This window comes from Bombyx mandarina, chromosome 23, assembly GCF_030267445.1.
Source record: "Bombyx mandarina strain Sakado chromosome 23, ASM3026744v2".
NCBI classification, from domain to species: Eukaryota; Metazoa; Arthropoda; class Insecta; order Lepidoptera; family Bombycidae; genus Bombyx; species Bombyx mandarina.
In genome coordinates this window covers 10,930,079-10,956,194 of record NC_143229.1, presented here as the reverse complement: position 1 = coordinate 10,956,194, position 26,116 = coordinate 10,930,079, and the positions used below count along the sequence as shown (strand labels likewise).

The following is a 26,116-nucleotide window of genomic DNA, read 5'->3' as shown; positions in this document are numbered from 1 at the left end:
TACAAGACGATATTTAAAAAAGGGGACTCTAAAAGGAGTTCGTTAATTTTGTAGTATCTAGCGGGAACTTGGAGCAAATTGCGTTGCCATCAAAGAGAGTAGGGGCCGTTCAAACACAATGTAATTCAATGACTATTTGTTGAACTTCGGTTCGTCTTATTGATTCGACATTGGAATTGTCCTTCTTTTGTGAAAGAGTCGTTAAGGTGGAAGTCGTACTGAGGTTTATGTAGGTCTGGCTGAATGACTGAAGTTGAATGAGAATCTTCTCTATCGATATTTCGTTTCTAGCGATACTAGGGAATCTTTTCTCTCGGTATTTCGTTTATATCGATACTAGGGAATCTTTTCTATCGATATTTCGATTCTAGAAATACTATTCTACTAGGGGACTTTGGGTCGAAAAGTGAATTATTTGTGGGTTTTTATTTACTTTTGAAAATGTAAATTACATGTTTAATTATTATTTAAGCGACGATAATATACACATGCAATTTAATTTTTTTTAATTTTTCTGTGTCTATTTCTACAATAAGAGTACGACGTGCGCACAAAAGGTTATTTCAGTCTATTTGATGAGAAGTGGCCACTGACGCTCACGGACACCAAAAATAGCAGGGGTGCAATCTTCGGAGGCCTTACCTAGGTCACTTGGATTTGGTAAGTCTTCGGTTTCAAGGAGGATGTTGGTGATTTAATGTCATTGTTATCGAGACTTCAATTTCGTGTCATAAAACGGGGTACAGAATTTAAATTGCGATATGCATCTAAGGTTACCGAGAACCACTTACTTACCATCATTCTTATAGCTCTCATATACGTGTTCTTTGAAAATATAATTTGACACGCCAACCTTAGTTGAAAGTTGAGTTTACCTTGAGATAAATAATACACATTCGCTGCGACGTTATTCACCGTACTTACCATTAATGTAATTGAGTGATATTCGAGTTTCTCGCTCGTTGAACTGTGAACTGCTATTTACACTATTACTCTAGCATTCTCATAAATATGAATGTACGTTTCCGCTAATGTATGGAGAACTCGTTTATTATTTTATTATTAAGATGGCTGTGTGAAGGTACATGCATTTTGGCTGAAAATACGAAGAAAATCGTAATGGAAATAATTTATTGAAGATCGGTTAACAAAGGTTTGTTTTTACACGCTTTATATTAGCTTCACTTGTACGTATGTTTGTAACTGACTCCTTTAGACGCGATTATTGCCCACTTTAAATGGCCAGATTTCATTCAAACTTTGTAGATTTATCGAGGACCGATGACCATTGAATATAAAAAAAAATATTGAAAAAATTGAAATTCAACTAATAAATGAAAAATAAATAATAGTTTATGCATGGGGTGCATGGTGTTATTAGTTATAAATATTTTTCTGACAGATATGATTAGAAGAATTATTATTTCAATAATATCTCAAAAGCACCCCACACTTTTTTCAAAATAAAAAATATTTTTTTTTACACTATTTTCAATTTAAATTTATTAAAATTAATTTTCTATTTTTTAGTTGAATTTTATATAAAGCGGGTTTTTTAATTTTTTTAAACTATTATTTATTTGACGATATTTTCGTGATTCGTTTAACTTGTTATCATTTGAAAATAAAAAAAAATCAACATTCGATTCCCAATGATCGTCAACTAAGTTAAAAATTGAATAAAAATGCGTGTGACCTTTATAGAATTCACGACTCACCGTTACATTCATAGTCGCAGGTGTTAGTTAGATCTACATCATGCCTTCACTAAGTGGATAGAAATGTTGATCTAAGAATTACTTCTATAAACCCTATTACACATAGTTGCCGATCGATATTCGACACCATATGGGCGCATAGGCGGAAAAACGAGCACGCTTTCATATCGATCTGCAAGTAAGTGTATTAGAAAATAGTAATTTGGGCAAATGCGCACTATGTTCAGAAAAGACTATTAATCTACTATTAAATACGTAGCGACACTAAATGGGTAGGTGTATTAAAGTATTTTTATGGTTTGTTTATGAAGAAAACTAATTCATGCTAAGTTTTGTACTGTAGCTTACTTTCTGACTGCGCAGTGAGACCTGGGAAATATATTAATGTGTTAATAAGTGTGTATGAAGTACGGGTTTTAATTTTCACAGTAAAATAAGCCCTCATTTCCATAAAGACGAAATTCAAGTGAAAGAGTAAGGCGTATTCTTCGGTAATGTTAATTAATTGTGTGTTATGTTCAGCATATTATTTATATGGGAATACGGGCTCGAGTTTGTTGAAATATTTTAGTGTTATGATAGGATGGTAGTGTAATTTATACGATTATTTAGGAAGGATAAACTCGGATGCTTGTGGTTAAACTTTCATGACATGTGCGATTTTTTTTTTTTATTTTTTTATTTTATGGCTCGAGTCTCTTCTTTGACGAATGACTCTGCCAATGTCAGGTAGATAGAATATCAGTGATTTAAATAGATGATAGCAGATGAGATGAATGAGAACGGGAGAAAAATTTGTAAATATTTTTACAGTTTAATGTTATTGCGGGGATGAATGTGCGATTATAATAGCTTCATGACCATAAAGGTAGGATAAGGTATTGGTATTCTATAATATAGATACATTTCTTTTTTATTTTATCTTTTATTGATACACTTATATAATTGTATACATACAGTATAATGTGAAAAGGTATAATATGTTTTTTCAGTAGACAAGAGTAAAAACTTCGAGAGATTCAGATCAATTCGGTTCAATATTCCGATCAAGCTGACGGTAGTAAATTGCGTATTCATGCTTTACATAAATATAAATACGTATACTTTTAGTTTAAATTTTCTGAAGCAAATTTATCTTTTGTGAACGCATGTTAGATAGGTATGAAATTTTAAAGATGGGTTATGATGTCGTAAGATCCGTATCATCGTACATTGAGCTCAAGGCCCATCTGATATTAAGTGATCATCGGAGCGCACACACATCAAAACGTAAAAGTCACATACCTTCATGAGGTCCTTATGACTTGCATTGTGCTGTAAAATAACTGCCTCACCTTTGAAAACGGAGCACATAAAGAGGTGGTGTGATGGTACCCAATAGCGTTAGCTCACAATACACCCTACCTTTGGTATTTATTTAAAATTAACTTTAATTATTTTAACATTCTTCAAGTCTAAGTTGCGAAGAATGTTAAGCCGTATTTTCATACAACATCACGAAGACTATCAAATTACCCCTAACCTATGTAATCTATTATTATCTCTGCACCATAACGTACGCATTCACAACAAGGAGCATTGAATTTATTGCGGACATTATTCATACTACGGATAATCGACGGCCAATGCTGAAATATTATTCCTAGAACAAAGAAACGAGGGATAGTAGTGATGCGTTATAGCATAATCGATCACTACAACTGTGACATAGTCTGATAATCGATTAATTTATCGTTGACATTTGTGGATTGTAGCGTTTTGGGCGGTTTGTTTAATAGTCATCGAATCCTGTGGTTTGAAAATATTGTCCGATAAACTCTTGTTTTTAACACGTTTTAGTTAGATTGGTACTTGTGTATGTTTGAAGAACTATTTCACAATTAACTTTAAAAATTTCACACGTAACAAGGAACGATGACTGTGTAATAATATTTTTTTCATTTCGCTAATATCCTGTTCATGATTAAAAAAAGGAAATATTAGTTCGGTTTGCATTTAGGCGTGTAACTTTTTTTAACTACGCACGTACATAACATGTGCATAACATACATTATTTATCTAATTAACATTTTACAAGTTTTTTTTTTTTTTTTTGCTTAGGACGAGCTCACAGCTCACCTGGTGTTAAGTGGTTACTGGAGCCCATAGACATCTACAACGTAAATGCGCCACCCACTTTGAGATATAAGTTCTAAGGTCTCAATTATAGTTACAACGGCTGCCCCACCCTTCAAACCGAAACGCATTACTGCTTCACGGCAGAAATAGGCAATGAATTATATTAACACTACATATTGTTTACATATGTATGCACTATATTTTATTTGAGTAGAAGAAGTAGTGGAAATGCCTTCCGTTCTGTCAACAATAAAAATGTCAACAATATGAGTATTTCGTCGGATGGTCTCGCTGATAGGGCGAGTTGTAAGCCTGTTCTCTGGAATACCAACATATTATAGATATTTAGCACGGTACTGCCCATTTCTATGTTGTCTTTAACGAGAATTACCTTCTTCTCAATCGTATCACTCTTCACAGAGTGGTCGCGATCTACATGTAGTGTTTAAGGGGTAGACTTGATGCGCCTCACGATGTCCCGCCATCTCTCCCTGCTCGAGGCCATTATACTGCACTCATTTAGGGGACCTCCCACTGAGGTTTTAATTTGGTTGTGGTTTTAGTTTTTAATTATCGTGAATTATAACCATTATAAATATCAAAGATACCTGTACCTTTGGTTTCAGTATGCGATATAGATTGCATTGATTTTATGATGACCGTGAAATAGGGCTACCCTTTCAGACCAGGTGGATGCACCCAGCAAGTGAGTTCACAAGTAAAAAAAGGCTGTTTATAGAAACACTTTAAAATAACTTTCTGAAAAAAACAGATGATGCTTAGCTAAGCTCAACTCTATGTCCTATTGGATATTTTGTACTAGTGGTAGGACTTCTTGTGGGTCCGCGCGGGTAATACCACCACCTTGGCTATTTCTACCGTGAAGCAGTAATGCGTTTCGGTTTAAAGGGTGGGGCAGCCGTTGCAACTATACTGAGAGCTCAGAACTTATATCTCAAGGTGGATGGCGCATTTAAGTTGTAGATGTCTATGGGCTCCAGTTACCACTTAACATCAGGTAGGCTGTGAGCTCGTCTACCCATAAAAGGAATTTAAAAAAAATAAGATGCATGTACTCTATCTTGGCAATTTAATTATTAAGTCGAAACATTTTAAATGTTTATATGCGTTCGTGTTTCCAAGTATAAGATACTAAAATAGGTCTACACGTACCTATCCTGCACGCTAAGTCAAGGGCTAAATAAAGGGGGTAATTGTTATTGACTTATGTTTTTCTTTATGTAACGGAGCACACAACCGTTACGTAAAAAGTAAAACAAGTTAGCGAGTAAAGTGGTCGATGTTATCACTTTTCTAACTTCTCTTCTACTTATATTGCAGAAAGTATAATATTTCTAAAGAAATACAACTTTATCTATGATTGTATTCCTGTAAATTTATAGACAGACTAAGCTTATTGTAATATGATTTTAAACTTATTCAATAGCTCGCTATGAGCAATATATCTTCGGGTATTTGTATTCGATTTTAAATAAGCGTCCTGAGGTAAGTGACTTGAATGAAGCTCAGAATCGGATGGCAATGCACGTAAAAGGCCGGAGAGAAGAAAAGTAAGAAGCGGAAAAAAAAATCATTCGTCCATATTAAAACGGTGGCGTATATCGTAGGTATAAATCGATTTAGTGTTGGAAATATTTTGAATATAGTTAGTAGTTTTTTCGGATTTCGCAAGTCGTAAGTAAAACATTTTTTTTGTTTATTGTCATTATATTACTTCTGACGTTGCGAATACTTTACAGTTTTCGACCACACTTGTCTTCACTATGAAATCGCCAGACTAAGCTCTTACAAGTACCTAAGTACTAGTTTGAATTTTTCGTTTGAGTTCGTTTCGTTGAAGTTTTCGTACAAGTAAGTAGTTTGAATTTTTCGAATCTCATATTTATCGCTCAAAATAATTAATGCCTCGTACTGTAATCAACTTGAATTATTGACGCCTTATCCTAAATAGTTAGTAATAATAGAGAGTTTTAATATTGTCATAAACACACGTGTGGTCATTTCACAGCCTGCGGTTTGCGGTCACAAATCAGACCGAATCTAAATTGAATATTATTAATGAAATGTTCGGGAATATCCCTCTTTTTAAGATTTAAATTGTCAATAAAAAATAAAAACTGCTGACATCTATCTTTTTTATGTGTTTCACTTCCTATAACCAACTGCAACTGCACGCAGAATGCGGTTTTTTACACGTTCACACTTAATAAAATGCTTCTATTTGTGGTGATTAGATTTTATAAATCAATTGTTCGTGCCAATTCTTAAAAACTGATCCAAACAACCATGTATATTAATGTTAAAATAATAATGTGTTATCCACGCACGGAATATAGTTCTTTACTTTCGATACTCTTTTTCACGTTGAACTTTTGGGGAGATATATACGACAAAGGGAAGATCTTCCACCGAGCGGGTGATATTGCTCGGTAGACCGACGGTCCGAATGTTGTTGTTCGGAACTTGTATATATGCGCTTTATCTTGAAAATGTCGTAAGCGAGATTCAGGTATCTGTCAATTATCTTGCGTTGTTTGATGGCTACCCGCCACATCACTCCCCTCCGAGACCGGAGGTCGTGTCATTTAGTTAGCGTTGTCCTTGCTGAGATTAGCTTGCAAGTGCCAGTGCTGCTCGAAGTTTGCGGTGAGTCGAAACTGAGCTTGAATGCTGCGTGATTGTCGCCAGTGCTGCTTGAAGTCTGCGGTGAGTCGAGACTGAGCTTGAATGCTGCGTGATTGTCGCCAGTGCTGCTCGAAGTCTGCGGTGAGTCGAGACTGAGCTTGAATGCTGCGTGATTGTCGCCAGTGCTGCTCGAAGTCTACGGTGAGTCGAGACTGAGCTTGAATAGTGCGTGCGTGTCGCCAGTAGTCCATGTGTGCAGAGCTGCCACGCCGGAGATGTGACCCCAAGCGTTGATAATCCGGTCGTGGGCTGCGATGAACTGTAGCGGCGTGATGAGGCAGTGAAGTTGCGTGCCGTAGGACCAGGAAGCGCGGTGAGTCGGCTGCGATGGTCCTGTTGAGGCTGCGATGCTGGCTTGCTGTGGGACGACTGTCAATGACGTGCTTTTATCTACGAGAATGCGGGGATTGTGGTAGCTGAAGTTCATGATGCGCTGATGATGAATCAGAAGGTTGCGTGTTCACACCACGTCGCAGGTCACCAGTTTGGGGAGTTTATATACGACAAAGGGAAGATCTTCCACCGAGCGGTGACATTGCTCGGTAGACCGACGGTCCGAATGTTGTTGTTCGGAACTTGTATATATGCGCTTTATCTTGAAAATGTCGTAAGCGAGATTCAGGCATCTGTCAATTATCTTGCGTTGTATGATGGCTACCCGCCACAAACTTAATGATTTCATTACTGATTTTTCAATGTTTGCGCTATAATTATAAGGTCGTAATTTTTTAAATGAAAGTAAAAAATAAATATTTCATCTGCTTGTAGTCTATTTACGGGGCTATTTCTAAAGGTCACATACCTCTAAAATTCATGAAGTCATTCTGACTTTACCTTCAAAATGACTTCGATACGGAACGCCGCTAGGAATATCGACCCTAATAATCACATTTCAATGGTGTACGTCATACGCTTATTCATATTTCGCTAGCCAACAATATGACGCAAAGACAGGTGGCAGTCGCTCCCCGCGTTCGTTTGAGACCCTGTATTTCGCACGTCATTTGCTTTTTTTGTTTTTTATATTCCATGCAATGCGAGATATTTCAGTAAATATTTTCTCACGTCATTTTTAAGCATCATCGATTCCGCTCTCTGTTTTCAATACGCTTTTATTAACTGCAGACGTATGTATGTTATTATGTAACGGAATCTTTGAACATGTTTTTGACCCTCTTAAAAACGTCGGATTAACACGAAATTTGGTATACTGACAAAACAATATTGAAAATAAAATAATAATAAAAATATATTGTAAAATTGTAATTCAACTAAAAAATGAAAAATAAATAATAGTTTAAAAAAAATTAAATAGAAAATAATTTTTAATAAATTTGTATTAAAAATAGTGTAAGAAAAAATGATTTTATAGTACAAAAAGCGTGGCAAATTTTTTTTTGTTGGATTTTCTATAAAAGCGTATTTTGTTAGTTTTTTTAAGCTATAGTTTATTACTATCGAGAAAGGCTTATTAGAAACGTTCGTAATTAGCGAGAGCGTTAGACTTTTATCCCCATGCTAGAAAATCCTTTGTGGCCCACCGTGACTTATCACATTTAACCCTAACTTTAAGTCCTTCTTCTCGTCCTTTGTGTACGACTTGCGGCTTTCGTAGGCCCTTAATACGATATTGACGGACAATAAAATTAGGACGAAGCGTCGATCGATGCCCGGGACTATGTGTGAAGGGGAGTTATTTGTGTCACAAAAGTATCACAGTCATATGACGAGATTGATGTGCTATCGGATACAGTACATGATGACGTGGAAAATACAAACGAAAATAGCAAATTTGGTCAATGAGAGATCTGGTCATTAGAAGGTCGGATATTCACGACATTCATCATTCAAATTGAGTAATTTAACCTTTCGACTTCTTTTCGTTTACTGTAGAAGATATATTTTAAACGATACTTTTAGAAGGGACTATTTTTAGGAAAATGGCTTCAAGTAATTTGATGATAGTTTTTGAGAAGATTATAGCCACAATTGGAATGCCGCCACTGACTTGGAGACTTGTGAGCGAAGTCCCAATTTAATTAACAATTCTCAGTTTTTTTTTATTGCTTAGATGTGTGGACGAGCTCACAGCACACCTGGTGTTAAGTGGTTACCATAAGCATGGTGTAAGCCCATAGACATCTACAACGTAAATGTACCACCCACCTTGAGGTATAAGTTCTAAGGTATCAGTATAGTTGCAACGGCTGCCCCACCCTTCAAACCGAAACGCATTACTGCTTCACTGCAGAAATAGGCGTGGTGATGGTACTTACCCGTGCGGACTCACAAGAGGTCCTACCACCAGTAATTACGCAAATTATAATTGTGCGGGTTTCTCTGTTCTTCCCTCAAATAGGGATACATGAGGCTTTAGAAATAAGCAGAACCATATCGCTTAGTTCTTGAGGCGCCTGTCTGCGCGGTAGTTACGTACATTTATAAATGCGGGTATTGATTTACACGATGTTATCAATATCCGTTTGACGTGCGAATTGCGTTCGTAACTATACTGAGACCTTAGAGCTTATATCTCAAGGTCGGTGGCGCATTTACGTTGTAGATGTCTATGGGCTCCAGTGACCACTTAACACCAGGTGGGCTGTGAGCTCGTCCACACATCTAAGCAATAAAAAATAAAAAAGCCACGACTAAGCTTATACGATTTACTTGTACTTATGTTCAAGTAAAACGAACTATTATGCAACGGATATTTTAAAAAAATGTGTTCTTAAGCGAAGAGAGAAGTTATTCTATATTGTAATTCACAAAATTTAATGAGTCGACAATATCTATCAATATATATAAATATGAATTGCTGTTCATTAGTCTCGCTAAAACTCGATAACGGCTGGACCGATTTGGCTAATTTTGGTTTTGACTTATTTGTCAGTATGGAAGTCCAGAGACGGCTTAAAAGGTAAATAAATATGAAAATGTTCGGAATTAAATAAAAAGAACAATTTTGTTTTTCCTTTGATGTGTCCCCCGTCGGACGGATTCCTTTTGTTTGTTTTAAGTTTCTTTTATACAAAAGTTTAGGTCTTTTATTTATCAATAGAGGCACTACGAAGTCTGCCGGTCAGCTAGTTTGAAATAAAAATATTCAGATTTTTACGATCGACTTAGTGTCTATTTTATTTATTTGTTGACCTTGTAGGCAGATGAGCATATGGTCCACTTGTTGGTGGGTGATTGCCATCGCTACGTCAGCAATATCAGGGGCGCAGCCAAACTGCTACCAACCGAAACTAAATACTAGATACTTTTTGGCGGGAAGTGAAGCTGTGTGATTTGGCGGGAAGTGAAGCTGTGTGATTTGGCGGGAAGTGAAGCTGTGTGATTTGGCGGGAAGTGAAGCTGTGTGATTTGTTTTATTTTGCCTATTTAGTGTTTCTTCAGGTTTAAATGTGTAATAGCGGTGGTTTATTAACTGTTTAATATCTGTGAAAGTGCAAAAATATGGGAAAATGAAACAAAGGCGCTGGACGTAACTTCTCGGGATCCCCCAAAAAGTCTATTGAAAAAATCTCAGTAAATGTCCACCATTTTACTGAGATTATATTTCATCCCATATAATTTCATCTCAGTTCTTTTAATTTCATCCCAGTTGATTAATGTCTATAATTAACCATCTTCATTTCATATCATTTCACTCCATTTTATCATTTTCATAAAAATATAAATTAATATAAGACATGACCTTAAAGATCTCCGTTACCAGTTCATAAAAACCCTTAAAAAAAAAAACAAATACTTAAAGCATTGGAATATGTTCTTAAAATGGCAGCTTATCAAACCGGACTTATCTTATTTAGTGCAACGTTACTTAATGCAATCTCATGTTGCGCGTCAAAAATTCTTATTAACAGAGCTTTAAGACCTCTATCAGAGACCCACAAAATAAATGTAACACCGGCCAAATAACGTGAAATAAGATGACTTAACGTATAATTTTCCACTAGCTTACTGTAAGGGTCAAATGGTTTGCGAGTCGTAAGATCTTATGTTCCTTGCAATTTATGAGTCGTTTGCAAGCAAGAAGAACTGGAGTAATTTTATTTAGTATCTTTTTTAGTGAGTTTTTAGTAGTCCCGAAAGAATATTTCGATGTTTGAACCAAACTATTATTTCCATAATCAATATTTTAGAAATCGATCACCGCACGGAGAAGGAAGGGATGTATAGTATATTTTTAGTTTACTTTATAGTTTAATATCTCTTTGATTATTTTTCATAACTATATATATAATATTCGCATTTTCGGCGTTTTGTTTCCCGACCCACTAACGGTGTTTTTAGGTACCCCAAGCACTGGTCATCGCTCTCGTTGAACCCGTCGCTTGTGACGAAGGGCTCGACGAGCGAATTAACCCATAGACACAGCCCACTGAGTTCCTATCCGGATCTTCTTAGTAGGTCGCGATTCCGATCCGGTGGTAGATTCTGCGAGGCACGGCTTTTGCTAGGGTTCGTGTTAGCAACGTCGACAGGTTTGAGCCCCGTGAGCTCACTTAGTATCCCGGCGACGCTGACATGGTCTCTCTAGACTAGAGAGCTTAGGTAGGAAAAAAAATACGTTTTGTTTATTTAACACTGTTGAAGTTTTCGCTGGGTAATGTTTCGTTTCATTGTATCTAACACGAGTATAGCATTAGGTAGGTACATAGAAGCATGGAAAATGAAAATGGAACATAAATGTAATAAACAAAATGGAATAAGAGATTATCTTGTAAAAGAAATGTAAATTTATTATTTGTGTATTTCATAATGTAGTAATTCACTTTTTTTTACTATCATACTTTATTTTAAGTAAAATAAAATCATTCTCAAATTAAAAAGCCAATTTTTGTAGGGTTAAAGTTTCAATTGCATATAAATAATTCCTGCTTATTTGATTGGAATTTTTTTGGTTTAGGTTTCCGTTTTTTTTTGGCAAAATGGTTATGGTTAAGGTGGATAGAGCTGCACTGGCTCACAGCGCGTCTTAGCAATAAAAAGGCACAGGGTTTTGAATTTTAGTTTTCAAATTAAATTTTTACAAGTCCCAGTAATTTGCGCATCGTTTTTTCCTAAACAAGAAACGTCACGATCGTTATCTAGTTTCCATTCTGTAAATGTTAGCCGACAACAAAGTCTGCGCAATTGGGTCAACGTTGTAAATTCTGTAGCGATTTTAGTGTCTAAGTTTATAGCACAAGACTACTGCTACACGAGGAAATTCTCTTATAATATTGGACGGTAGATTGGATATGAAAAATTCTAACAATTACCTTTGTTTTAAATTCTTTATAAAGCAATTACTGTACAATTGTGAACAATAAAATTTGTTTTATGTCTTGGTAATTACTTTCAGCTTGAGACAGAAAAGCATTTGCAATTATTGAAGGCAACTTAAGTTCGCATTCTTTAACACATTTATTATGCTCCTTTAAATGTGCTCTGGGGTATTGATTGAGATGTTCCCGTCATCTCCCTGTTACCATTGAATCACTGGAATTGACATCATGCCTATTATTTCGGAATTATAAGTCATCATTTCTGCCACGTATCGGTTATGGGTTACCTTTCCCCCACGGTGTTGACCGAGTTCAATGACACTATTTATAACTCAAGAACGATTAAACTGATTTGGCTGAAAGTTGGTGGTGAGGTAGCTTAGAACCAGGAGAAGAACATAGGATACTTTACTTTTATCACGTTTCCGTGGGACGTGACATAAAACGTGGTATAACAAAACGCAACTGATATGGAATAACAAAACGCAACTGACAGCTATGTAATGTAGTCTATGGTTAATTTATGGTTAATTAATGTAGAATTTTGAAGTTGGCCAGTAGATGTGTTTGTTTCGAGTTTCTATTAGCTTACTAGCCGTACTTGCTCGCTTCGCTGGGAATTTAAAATTAACATTATTATTTTTGTCATTATTATTAATCCAACACTCATATAAATATTAGCCAATGCATTAAGTACATGTATTTTCTACATGGATACCAAGTTTCAAGTCAATCGGATACATGGTTCAGTAGTTATAACGGAACATTCGTAAAAACCACTGTATATTTATATATTAGTATATATTGTGCCGATATAGGTAATCATTAAGAAAGCTATGCCGCGACCAAAACGATCAAATCTTTCCCGACGACGCCGTAATGCAGCTAGGATCCGAACCATTGCGAGTGAAAGGAGTGAAGAACAAGAAATAAAAATATAATAATAACTAGATAATGACCGAGCTTTGCTCGGTTTTTTTTGATAACGCCATCTTGTTGTGTTTTTAAAGCGGTTAGTTGCCCTCAATTAAGAAAAATAGTATTATTATTCGCCAATAGATGTCGGGAAGAGTTGATTATTGAAAACACGAATAAAACAACATTTTCTGAAAATAAATCGTAGCTAGATCGATTTATCATATAATATACAAGAATTGCTCGTTTAAAGGTATAAGAAAAGATTACAACTAAAATACATGACCAATAAAGAATCATTAAAATACTTGCTTTTTTTTAATTTACATTAATTATCCAAATAAAAAAATTGACCTTGATAAAATCAAAAGTCTGCTCATTTATTGCCTCTAGGCGGAACAAAGTTCCCTGGGTCAGCTAGTTAATTATAAACGATCTTTATGCAAATTGTCATACAATGTTTTTCAGTAACTAACATACAAACTCTCACATTAACTAGTAATGCTAGTATCGACAATATTTTACCATAAATTATCTCATGATCCAAAACATAACTAGACACATTCTTTCTAATTTTAAATACTCTTAAAACATGTTCATAATGTTCAACGACTGTTAAAGAAAACCAGATAACGAACAAGATGGATTCGTTTAAAAAAGACGATTCATCTTGTATATTTCGCAAGCCACTTGTAAATGTATCAGTAGCTAATATTTCACGGTTAAGAAAGCACCCGTGCTAAAGAAGTAGCAACCACAAGCTATCTGTCTTAATTGCAGGGTTACCGTAAATTAAACTTCTCCGATAATTTAAATCTTAATCGTATTGCGAGGATGTATTACTTCTCAAATACGCAAATAATTTATTATGTGCTTTCAAATAATACTTTTATTTTTATTGCTTAGATGGTTGGACGAGCTCACAGCCCATCTGGTGTTAAGTGGTTACTGGAGCCCATAGACATCTACGACGTAAATGCGCCACCCACTTTGAGATAAGTTCTAAGGTCTCAAGTATAGTTACAACGGCTGCCCCACCCTTCAAACCGAAACGCATTACTGCTTCGCGGCAGAAATAGGCGGGGTGGTGGTACCTACCCGCGCGGACTCACAAGAGGTCCTACCACCAGTAAAAATTGGAATAATTGTAAATAGAAACGATTCGCACAGCAAATAATAGAGTTCTATTCGATGTAGAAATAATTCTTTAAGTAAACTTTTAAATAGCCTTATAGGTATTGTTTTTTTTTTTTGGTGGATATTCTGAATGATAATCCAAATAGAAATTTGAATATTTTAAACGAAGTTGGACAAGTAAAATTAAATTAACACAGCCTCTTAATGTGTCCTAATTGTACCTTTCGCAAAAACACTAACAGGCAACCCTTCTCGCTGTACTCAAGACGACTGTTAGAAAAGTAAAAACAGTACGAGGGAGGGAACAAATGTTGAGCGCTTTATCCCGTCTCAGCTCAATTAGAGTGTCGGGTACAACTGCTCAGAAACGGTACGTACCGTCGGGTACAATTAAATTGTGCTGCTAAGGAAATGTACGAGAGCACAGACTAACTGAGAAACGTGATCATAGATACGGTGCTAGGGAAGAAATACTCTGCACATTTCTGTGATATAAGGAGCACACCAGAACGGTCTAGGTCTAAATCTTTTAATAAAATCTGAAAGTTATTTTATTTACGGAAACATTTTTCAAATATGTAAAAATACAATGGTAAGTTTGAATGCTTTTTTCTTGTTTACGTTGGCTACAGGAGTAATAGGTTTATCTGGGTTATTGATACCGTTGTGACAGGCATGCATACTCATGCCTCAGGGCCCATGGTACACAGCAACCCATTCTATGATATTTTTTACAATTCCTGGTGTTAGGACGTTTTGTGAGTCCGCACGGGTACCACCACCCTGCCTATTTCTACCGTGAAGCAGTAATGCATTTCGGTTTGAAGGTTGGGGCAGCCTTAGAATTTATGAGGAGGCAGTCTCCTCCCAGTGATGGTCAAGGGGCGACCTAAGGGGGTTAAGGCTGCGCCGCACGCTACCGTCACTCTAGCGCGCTGGCACCAGGAGGCCGGGGCGGCGCGTCGGCGACTGCGGACTGCGATGCGGTCCGCATTTTCGTCGTCGCTGTCGTCGCCGAACATACTGTGGAAGAGCAACCCGGTCGGCGGTGTATCACGTTCCGACCCGGCAGGCTGGTTCTGGCCCAGCGGGGTATCCCGGAACACCAGCGGCATCGCTCGGGCGGCCTGGTAGGGCCGCCGTACCGCGGAGACCGATCTCGTTGGTCGTCGACTATCGCCTCGACAGCCCGTCGGTCGGGCGTCCTCGGGGTGGCGCCGCGTGTCTGGTTGTAGTGTTGACTGCGGGAACCCCCCTACTCTGACCGGGTTCTGACCCCGGACGGAGATCGGACGTCGGGTGTAAGAGTGCAGGGGAGTCGTTTAGTGGGTGGGCCCTAAAATCCTTGGGCCCGCGATCTGCTCTCAACACCTGCAGATCGTTGAGTCTCACATACCCCGCGCGCCCCTTATGCGCGGGGACCTCGTAGGAGGTTCGGCCTCCGGTCCGAAAAAAAAAGCCTTAGAACTTATATCTCAAAGTGGATGGCGTCATTTACGGACTCTGGTAACCACTGAACACCAGATGGGCCGCGAGCTCGTCCACCTATATAAGCAATAAAATAAAATCCTTTGTGTGCTGCACGGATTTTTGTATGATATTGCTTTTAGCGAGAGGATCGGCCACATATTTATGTTTTGGTATTTAGATATTACTTTACTCTTTTACATTGTGTTGTAACCTTCACTCCTAAATTATTCGAGTACATTAAATAATAACAAGTGGTTGTAAGTCACACGCCTCCGTTGTACGAACATTACGCAAATTAGTGTATTTAGGACTACATTTATAACGTAAACTTTAGCGCTCTCTCGATTTATAAGGTTGCCTCGCTTTTCACCTTGGAACAAAATTGTCACAGTTAATATCCAAAATTAAACAATAAAGTATAAATCTTGGGACGTATGGGAATCATAAATAGATCAAAATCAACTTCATTATACATAGTACACAAAACACGAGCCAAGTTGATTTTTCAAAAAATCGATTACTTTTTTATTATATTTTCAGCTCTATATTCCTAGAAGATAAATGAGTGACCATATATGAAAGGTAGGAAGTGGATAAAAATAGTTGAAAACCGGGTGCAGAAGTGCAAGTTTCCCAACGCATATGTAGACAGTGAGCAAAATATGTAAGTTGATGATGATGATTCTTAGAAAGATGATTACTGCTGTGTTAAAATTTGCTTTTAATAATAAGATATAACTTGCTACTAAGCAATAAATAATTGAACTAGGAGGTCTATAAAATAATTCTAAAACTCCCATACACTATATTTTCTTCGCAAAATGAAATCAGTTTTTTCTATTAATTTATTTTAATTATGTTTCTATTTGTTAAATAGTCCTGATTCTGACATCAACCGCTACATAAACATTATAAACATATTGTATTACACTAAGTAAACTTAATAATGGATTTATTTGTACAGCTCGGTTTAATTATACGGTCGAAATCTAACAGTTAATTGTTAAATGTTGAGATTGCAGAGAAACATCGCAAAATAATATCTTATTCTCACTAGTATTACAATTGGGTGCTATCATTAATATGATCACTAAATAATTTGTCACTAATAGCGATTTCTTCTGGACATTTGATATTGAGACTGGAAAATTAACCGTAATATGTAATGACGTAAAGTGATTTTACGCAATAAAGGCAACTAGACCACCGCCATTTTGCTATATTGTAATTGAAATTTAGAAGCTTATTCCACATCTGATTTCAGTTATTGGCAGTTGAAAAGTGTAGCCCGTAGAGATTACAACTTAAATTAGACTTAGATTATTAGTGCGATTATAACTTAGATTATTACAGCTTAAAGACACCGAAACATCATGGAAGCTAATTGCATAGATATTGATAATTGCATAGAAGTAAAAAAAAAACCTGCACTATGACCGTTTTTAAAAGAAAAAGTGTGACAATACTAGCAAATCAATTTAGTCGGCGTCACACCTACCGCAGCATATTTTCAGTGAAACGAAATGCTTTGTCGGCAAATATAGAGGGATAGGGCGGTGCCATTGCGCGCACTGAAAATTCCTATTCAAGGGAAAATGAAGGGTCCTCCGCTTGAAAACTGATGACGTGTAAAAAGCTGATAGAGCCATCGTGGGCTCATTTAAATGTCGCCAATGAAACGAAAATCCCTTAAGCCTCGCTATATTGTTAAGGGCGATACTATGTTCGCAATTTAATAATAAAAAAATTATAATACAATGGAAAATATGCTTTGGATTTTGTGTCAGATCGTACTTATTCACAGTATGCGTTGTTCTCGGCTACGAATGTTTTTGGTTATTTTTAAGCTATTGCATACCTTTTATCACGGGCCTTGAACGCGGCGACCGAATCATGAAATTCCGTTACGAAAAAAACCTAACACCCCTCACTCCTACCATGTAGCTCGCGTTCAACATATTCACACGTTGCGCTTGTGTAGTGTTTGTGAATAAGCGCGTGACGTGACGTCAACTGCATGCGCACCATGAAAAGTGCCCATCTCTCTCTCGCGCGGTCTAGCTTATGAGTGTGAACGGGACAGTTAAGGTTTTGCTTTTATTAATGTTTAATATAGCGTGGTCTTGTTTTATTATTGTTTTAATATTAAATTATTATTGTCTAATTATAATTGAATAAGTTGATAAAAAATGCTATGCAATAGCTTTACCGCGGCAGTTCCCGAGTGCCACACGTTTTTTATTGCGTAGGTTGTTGAAAACGTTATCTGGTGTTAAGTAATACAACACAACGGAATATCGCTACCAAACTTAAGACATGAGATCAAAGTCCTCAGTTGTATTGCATAACGGCTGTCCCACCCATCAAGAGGAACGAATCTCTGCTTCGCGAGATAAATATGCAAGGACGGTGGTGCTGATGGTGTACTGGTGAATACACTTATTCTACCCAATCTTCTACCCAATTTTCTTCTGACATTCTATTTTCATAAATTGCACGTATACAAATGCACCTGGAGTCTTATCCTTTAGGTTACGACGACTCTCGTAAGAAGAATTCTCCTTAGAATTTTTACGAAAAAAATCTTAATTCTGTTTTTCGCGTCATACTGTTTTTTAGCATCATAGTCGTAAGTAAACTTATCAATAGCGTAACTGATCACTTTGTTAATGCAAAAAGTACGAGGTTACCACATTGAACATATTCTTTAATTTAATTAATACATTTTTAAATATATATTTTTTTTATTTATTTATAATATTTCTTTCTTTCTTTGATGTGTCTTGATATATCTTCCTTGATATATTCAATTTACTGAACTGGAATAAGTTTGGTAAAATTAGATTGGTTTTACAAATCGCAAATATAGCTTCTAATAGTGTAGGTAATAGGTAATAGCGGTTCTCTAGCGGTATGCAGCGGCTTAGCTCTGTCCCTAGCATTGCTGAAATCCATTGGCGACGGTAACCACTCACTTTCAGGTGGGCCGTATGCTCGTCTGCCTACAAGGGCAATAATAAAAACGATTTAATTCACAATTACAAAATTATAATATTTTTTTAGTTTCAAACATGCATATATAGCACGTATCGAATCTATATATGCGTGTATCGAATTAATAATAATTTTTTTTACTCTGTTGGTACTGGTCAGGGTATTAGAGAAAAGTTATTATATTAACAACGGTCATTGAAGCGCAGGCAAATTTTCAAGTTAGTCGGATGTCTTGAAGGGGGGGTGGGGGGGGGTAATCACGTCTAAAGATTCTGTTATAACTAATAAACAACTGGGAACAAATTACGCACGGTCATCTGGCCTCAATTTAGGATTCTCTGTGACCTACCTACCAGATACTGATAAACATACATATATTTAAATATAAAATGTCGTTAATGTATATAGATAATAAACACCCAGACAAGGAGCAAACAAACCTGATCATTATACAATGTTTGCCCGATCTCGGAATCGAACCCATTAACTTCGGCGCAACAGTCAGGGTACTAACTACAGTGCCACCGAGTCATTCAATATACAAACACAATCACAATATTATATACCAAGCTGAAAAAAACGTGTTAAAAACGTAGTTTTATCTATATTTATGTAGAATTGGTAAGAACGAAACGTATGAAGAAAGTGTGGAACAGAGCGTTAAGATGTGAGTGAGAGAAAACGGAAAGAAAGGGAAAGAAAATGACAGACGGAATGAGAGAAAAAAAGGAAGATGGCGAAGACGGTTAAGAATGAGCAAGGCGTAATTAATTGTAAATTATTATTATAATAATAATTAAATATTAATAATAAATAAATTATATTTTTAATTAAATAAAATAATAAATAAATTGTAATAATAATAAATTATTGTTTACTATTATTATAATAATTAAAAAAATATTATCACTTTTATTATGTATTTATGGGAAGTTTTATTTTATGCCCTGTGATCCCTATTCTGCATTTATATCAAATGCTTTTCATGTTGTGCAAGTATTAATTGTTTAATATTTGTTGCCGGTGCAGTATATGTTAATAAGTGTACATGGGTGAGCTTGTAAAGAGTCGTGGCGTATCCCTGTCTTGTTTGGATTTACCGGTGCAAGCTCTACTTAACCTTCTTCACAGAGGTTCGGAATACATGTACTTAAAGCTTATGCATGTAAAGCTTTCTCAGCTACCTAGTTACAAAACGTAATCTATAAATTAATTCCGAAAATTTACAAACTATAAAGAAAAAAAAATGTTTCGTAATGTCTAACAATGAAGATTTGCAACTTTTTAATTTCAGACGTATTGATTACAAAATTATCAGTCAGATTAGTACGATAGCATTGCGGGCCCGCTCAAAACACTTTCATTTGAAATTGTATAAAAGGCTTTCAGTTACAATCAACTAACTTTCAGTTCGTCTTTTGAATTATAAGCGACTTAAAATATTTGGATGCAAAATATTATATTTCTTACAATTTATTATTCTAATTAATAATAATTGGACAATGACAATATTATAGTATTTATTATAGTATAGTATAGTATAGTATATAATATAAAATGAATAAGTATGTATGCAGCCGTCAATGGGAAGGTTAGCAGCTGGTAAAAGTAACAATCAAAATAACCAAAATGACGTAAGTCTGTCTATTAGTCCCTGTCTATTAGTATGTTAAATTATTCAACAATCTCTCACATACTCGGTCGGCAGTCGAACACCGAAGATTCTATGTCGACATAGTTCCCAGAGCGCGGTTATTGAATTTCACCGGAGATGTCCCTATAATGCAGTTTAAGAGAATATCGGGGGTTGCAGGCTGCATGGCGATGACACGTCTCGAACATGATTGGGACTTTCGGAGAACTTATTAATTTTAACATTAGAGAAATTAGTTTTTTCATTTGCGTGTCATATACATAACTAAACTCAATATTACGATTCCACCTTTAAAAGTCCTACGAGTTTCTTCTATCAAAAACCTAAGACACGAAATATTGATCAATCATAGCTACATATAATAACTATAAAACAAGATGATAATTAGAACAATAACTTCATTCTATTACTAAATGCCATAGAATTTCACAAATCCGAACGATAACAGGAAATATAGAACAGTATAATTTTAAATTTTCATGTTTATTCGTTAAAATCGATATACGGTCTCATCCAAATGTTGTTTTCGACGACATCGTGACGCTTCGATCTCGTAGTTTGAATCAAGTGGCTCCGTATTTACGGTGAACTGGGTCGCCGGTGAGCATCAAGCGAACGACATTTGTATGCGTGGCGCGCTGTAGCTGACCTACTGCCAATAACGCAGAAGTGACGCTGTGCGCTACTGATTGTTACGGTGATTCCTCAAGTCTTAGAGACAGATTTGAATTGCATTGGTTAATTGATTGCGCGGACGGCTCTAGCGTATTTTTGGTTTTGTATTAATCACTGCGCCACAGTTGTTGATAAGTAAATGTCGCCGCTCATATGAGATACAAGGTCAAGGTCCCTCGAAGGTAGTTATCCTACCCTTCAAATTGGAGCAAATGAATGCATTACGGCAAAAATCGACAACATGCAAGCGCGCTTACACCATTGAATTTTAGCAATTCTCAAACGATTCTGGTAGTAAGGATGACTTATAGGAATCTAATACTTAACTTAAGTAAGCAGCATAATTCAGTAAACATGATTTCAAAAACATCAAAAAACTCATTTGATCTTAAGCGTGAGTAAGTTCTAGAAAAAAAGCACTTTCATTTTGTCTACAATCTGAGTGAGGAAATGGAGATCATCGATTTAACAAATCATTCGCCTAGATTTACGCTTGTGTATATAAGAAATTGTGTGGATGGTCGTGAGTACACGTAATCACGTGTTTTAGTGTGTGAATTGATTTTTTTAAATATCTGTGTAGTGCGGAGGACCACCCTGCCCCAATACTTATACTTGATACCTGAAGTCTATAGCCTTAAAAATATCATTACTGCTGATATTAAAGTTTCTGTTAAAATTACAAAAATAAGTGGTGATAACCCACATTAACCCACACATCGGTGTTTCCCGAGCGCAATGACATATCCTTCTTCAAACGAGGCTTGTGGAGAGCACTAAACGGTAGGCAGCGGCTTGGCTCTGCTCCTGGAATAGCTGAAGTCCATGGGCGACGGTAACCACTCACCATCAGGTGGGTCTTATGCTCGTCTGCCTACAAGGGCAATAAAAAAAATATCATGATTAGGAAACTGTGCTTAAGAAAATAGCACTTGTAAAGTAAATGATAAGGGACTTGTGTATTAAGTAGGAGAAAATGTCAAGATTTCTACTACTGAGAGATTATAGTCAATTTGTCTTCGTAGCTTTAGTAGATTAGGATCAGACATGCATTTTATCTCGTTACAATCCTCCGAGAACTGTTTTGCGTTCTCTCAATGGTTGTAGTACTCCTATGAAGTGATGCAACTATGTCTGTATTAAAATATTGGCAAATGCCAATTTATCTAAAGAACTACATGCGATCTGCTGCAATATTGAATGGATATATTAAGTTCTATAATATAATTCTGTGAACACTAAAATTGAACTTACGAAAGAAATTTATACTATACAATTTTAATACTACGACCTCATGTGTGCAAAGTGAGTGGTGGCATTTACTTAGTGATGTCAATAGGCCTATCCGGTAACCACTGAATACCTGGGGTCTTGACACGATCCATATAATCTGGAACCGCTGCGTTCATCGACAGTGCGTTTCTAGAGGTCTTTTTTGCCACGTACCATCCCGCTATGGAATGAGCTCCCCTCCACGGTGTTTCCCGAGCGCTATGACATGTCCTTCAAAAGAGCCTTGTCGAGAGTATTAAGCGGTAGGCAGCGGCTTGGCTCTGCCCCTGGCATTGCTGAAGTCCACGGGCGACGGCAACCACTCACCATTAGGTGGGCCGTATGCTCGTCTGCCTACACGGGCAATAAATACAACAATAATAAAACATAAATTAGTATGTATACGAATTTTGACAAGCTATCTATTAATAGAATATGAAATAGATGAAGCGAGTATTCATTCGTATTTGATTTCATATTTTGAAACTATGTTATTTTTTTTAGTAATTATAATTATTAGTTTAGTTAGTTATTAGTTTAGTTTTTGTGAATCGAGAAAAAACGAAAGCGAAACATTCGTATCAAATTATCCCTAAGACCGCATGAGCAATTCAAAACAATAAACGCCTAAATAATCCTTAATTCAAAGTGATTTAGGCAAAGCGGATGAAAATTAATGGAGGCGTTTATACCCCCTCCCGCTTTCCTGTAAGATACTCCAAAGGTGAGTCTGATTTGTTGTTTGGGAACACGCGATAAAGGTTAATCCTTCGCGCGTGGAGAGAGGTCAGACGATCTATTCCGCGCGAACTCTCCTAGACAATGCCAACGGGGCCGTGGGTGGTTATCGATTGATTTTAAAGAAGAATTTAAGACATCATAATTTATGAATAATTTCATTGTAAGAGAATTATGATCGCGTCAGTGGCCCGTTAAAGGTTCCCCGAGCGGTCAAGCTGAAAATAGCTTCGAATTCCTAACGTCAAGTTTCGCTCATCCGTAATTGAAATGGTCGACCTGGTGGCGCCCTAAAGCGAAAAATACGTGTTGGGTGTTTGGAGAATTGGTCGAATTCGTCTCGTGGAGCAGCTATGCAGAGCACGCGATTTAATTGGTTAGCTACAGCTCGAATAGGAAACGTTGCTTTTTGTCTCAGCAACCAATTTAGATTAAAATGCACACAAAGGAATAAACGAGATCGTGCGAAAATTTTCATTTTCCTCTACGCTCATGAATTTGTAAGCGCTTAGTAATAAATAAAGTCTAAAAAACGAGCCACGACGCGACGATTCGTTGAGTGTATGAGGTGGTCTGATTTTTGCCAAGTATTGCGGAGTATGAATTTCACGAATGGACAAATTTATACGCCGTCTAAGATTTTCAAAATGCGGTGTAACGAATATTAATATATGAAAGCGCGTGGGTTCAGTGAGTAGTTTTTTAAGTAATGCTTTACGCTTTCGCCAATCAAAAACATTGGAAATTGCATATTCTATAAGACGGATTTCTTTCGCGTTTATTGTACAGTACCTACCTGTCTTTAACAATCTCATATTTATATAATATTTCCGTAAACTTGACATTTAAAAATGGCCGTTTTAAAAATGGCATTGTCGTATTTTTAGTACTGAATTTACGAATTAACTTCTATAGAAACTGGATATTGAATTGGAGTTTATATGCTGGCAATCTGCCCTATAGTAGCAATAAAACACATAATTAAAAAAACGACCTTCGTTGAAACTTAAAACCGCCACGTCTGACTCCATTCTTTATCTTAGTTTTATTGTATTCCCTGATCATTAATACGATTAGAATTTAAATCATAGAACGGTTATAAGTTATAGTGAGAAAAAAATATTCGAACTTACCGAATGATGTAAATTGATAAGTAAGTAACAAGATCTTTATAAACTTTGTTTAATGACTGTATCTGAACAGGGCAAGTCAAGTCTAACTGCGCTGAATAATAATATTTTTCCTTTTAATTTATGCCAAAGTTAAACGAAGAGTGATATTCAAATTTCGGTTACCTCTAAAACGAACCTGCTCGCAGAATTCTCACATCAACCGCAAATTTTTACGGTTAAAAAAACGAATGAACGAAGAACCGCACCTGAAAATTAATAGCACGGTTTTCGCGCTAGCACCGCGGGTTGTATAACAAAAGTTTCCATTTATAGACCGGCGTAATCCTATAAAACGTCGGTCGGACATTTAAATTCTATAGTCGCTCCCTAGGTACGTGGATCCTACCGATTCTATCGGGAACCGTGTTGTCGACAACAATTTTTTTTGTATCGAATCAGAGATTGATTGAATTGAGTCGAAAAGTAGTCCGGTTGTTATTTCGAAACTGTAGTAAAGTAGTACAGAATACAAAAATAAAAAAAATTTCGATTACAATATAAAAAATGTAGAATTAAGTTGCCAAACAGAAGACTCGGTCTTCGTTCAGTGTACCGACCCGCAAACGAAATTCTTCTCACACAATCTCACAATCAACAATCAGCCGACGATATCTTTATATAGGTGATAAGTTCGCGTCAACGATGAAAGATCGCGGCAAGGGAATGCCAGAATGGACGTAAAGAAAGGTTTCGTCTGGGCAAGTATTGCCCAGCCAAAGGAAAAATGCCTTGGTGCGTACGGCCCTGACGATTATATCCGGTTTCAAGTTTTCTTTGTTATAGCTTCGATTTTTTATCATTTCATTTTATCGACTTTCACAAATTGTATATGTGTTAAGATCAAACAGCGTCAGTACTTCGATAAGGATAATTGTGTGGGAAAAGGAAAGTTTTTTGTTTGGTAATCGTGCTGTGACCTTTCCTGAGTATTTACCGTCACTCTGTCTAAGTCTACATTAAGCTACTGTTAGTTAGCACAACTGCTTTTTTTGTTAATGAAGATATAACACGTGGGGCCGTAACACGTTAACTGACCGCGTTATGTTTATAGATACACAATGAGAGTAGGAACAATGTAAACTTGTACGGAAGACTTCCTGTATTCAGCCTGTCACTCATATTGAAGCGAGCATTTGAAAGGTCATACAGCTTTAGCATCTATACTAATATATAAATCTACAGTGGTTTTTACGGATGTTCCATTTTAACTACTGAACCGTGCATCCGATTGACTTGAAATTTGGTATCCATGTAGAAAATACATGTACTTAATGGATAGGCTAATATTTATATGAGCGTTGAACTCCCTAATAGTAATGACAATAAATAATAATGTTAATTGTAAATGTCCAGCGAAGATTGCAAGCACGGCTAGTATCTCATATTTTTATATAATTAAAACTACTTTTACACTTTAATCTCGTGTTTTATATTATCTTTATACATATTATTTGAGACGTTTCGAATAGTTTACAGTTTTCGTTGTACGAATCTCTAAGGTGTTGTTATACGTCGAAATTTGAATATTGTGCTAATTAGCGTCTTATTAAATTAAAATCTTTCTAAAATTTTACGTTTCATTTCACACAGAAGGAAGTCATTATATCTTGAGATCACGCAGTTTATTTGAATTCAGTTTTCATCGCTTACAAGCGTTTACCGTGTTCTTTATTACAGATAGGTTGTTTTATTTATTTATATCAAAGGCCTCACGCACCGTACGTAAAATTAATCTGTTTTCTTTAGCGAGTATTTGGATTTTGTTAAATCTTATCCAACACATGGGATCCTCTTATCACGAAGATGAAAACCCAATTGCTAACAATACGCGTTGCTACCAGAATTTATAACGCAAATATAGTATTTTTTCGTCGGTTTTTGCGAGTCACAGACATATTTAAAACCAATTTTACGGAGCTGTAGACATAATTAAAAATACTTTTACAGCTTAATCTCGCGTCTTATTGTCTTTATATTATATTCGATGGAAATAATGCGAGATTAAACCGTAAAAGTGGTTTTAATTATACGATTACGACTCGTGAATACCGACGAGAATACTATAATATATTTCCGTAATAACTTTATTACACCACGTAATTACTTTAGAGTCGAACCCGCTTAAGGTGTGCATATCCTGAATTTATACTTTGTCCCGATTTATTAGCATGAAATATATTATTTATCGGAAGTACTGGTGTTATTTAGAAGTAGTTATTTACTGGTGGTAGGACCTGTTGTGAGTCCGCGCGGGTAGGTACCACCGCC

At 36.3% G+C, this 26,116-nt stretch overlaps 1 protein-coding gene and 1 long non-coding RNA gene across 2 annotated transcripts in view; both read right to left on the bottom strand.

Annotated features, from left to right (window-relative positions):
* Window positions 1–26,116, bottom strand: part of LOC149500181 (uncharacterized) — a 574,180-nt gene that overhangs the window by 437,332 nt on the left and 110,732 nt on the right. The gene's annotated exons all lie outside the window — the stretch shown is intronic.
* The window catches only part of LOC114249072 (Kv channel-interacting protein 4), a 147,075-nt gene that overhangs the window by 95,302 nt on the left and 25,657 nt on the right, over window positions 1–26,116 (bottom strand). Inside the window, exon 3 of the mRNA XM_089737630.1 lies at window positions 2,067–2,087. Coding sequence (XP_089593756.1) covers window positions 2,067–2,087 — 21 coding nt within the window. The remainder of the gene's footprint in view (window positions 1–2,066; window positions 2,088–26,116) is intronic.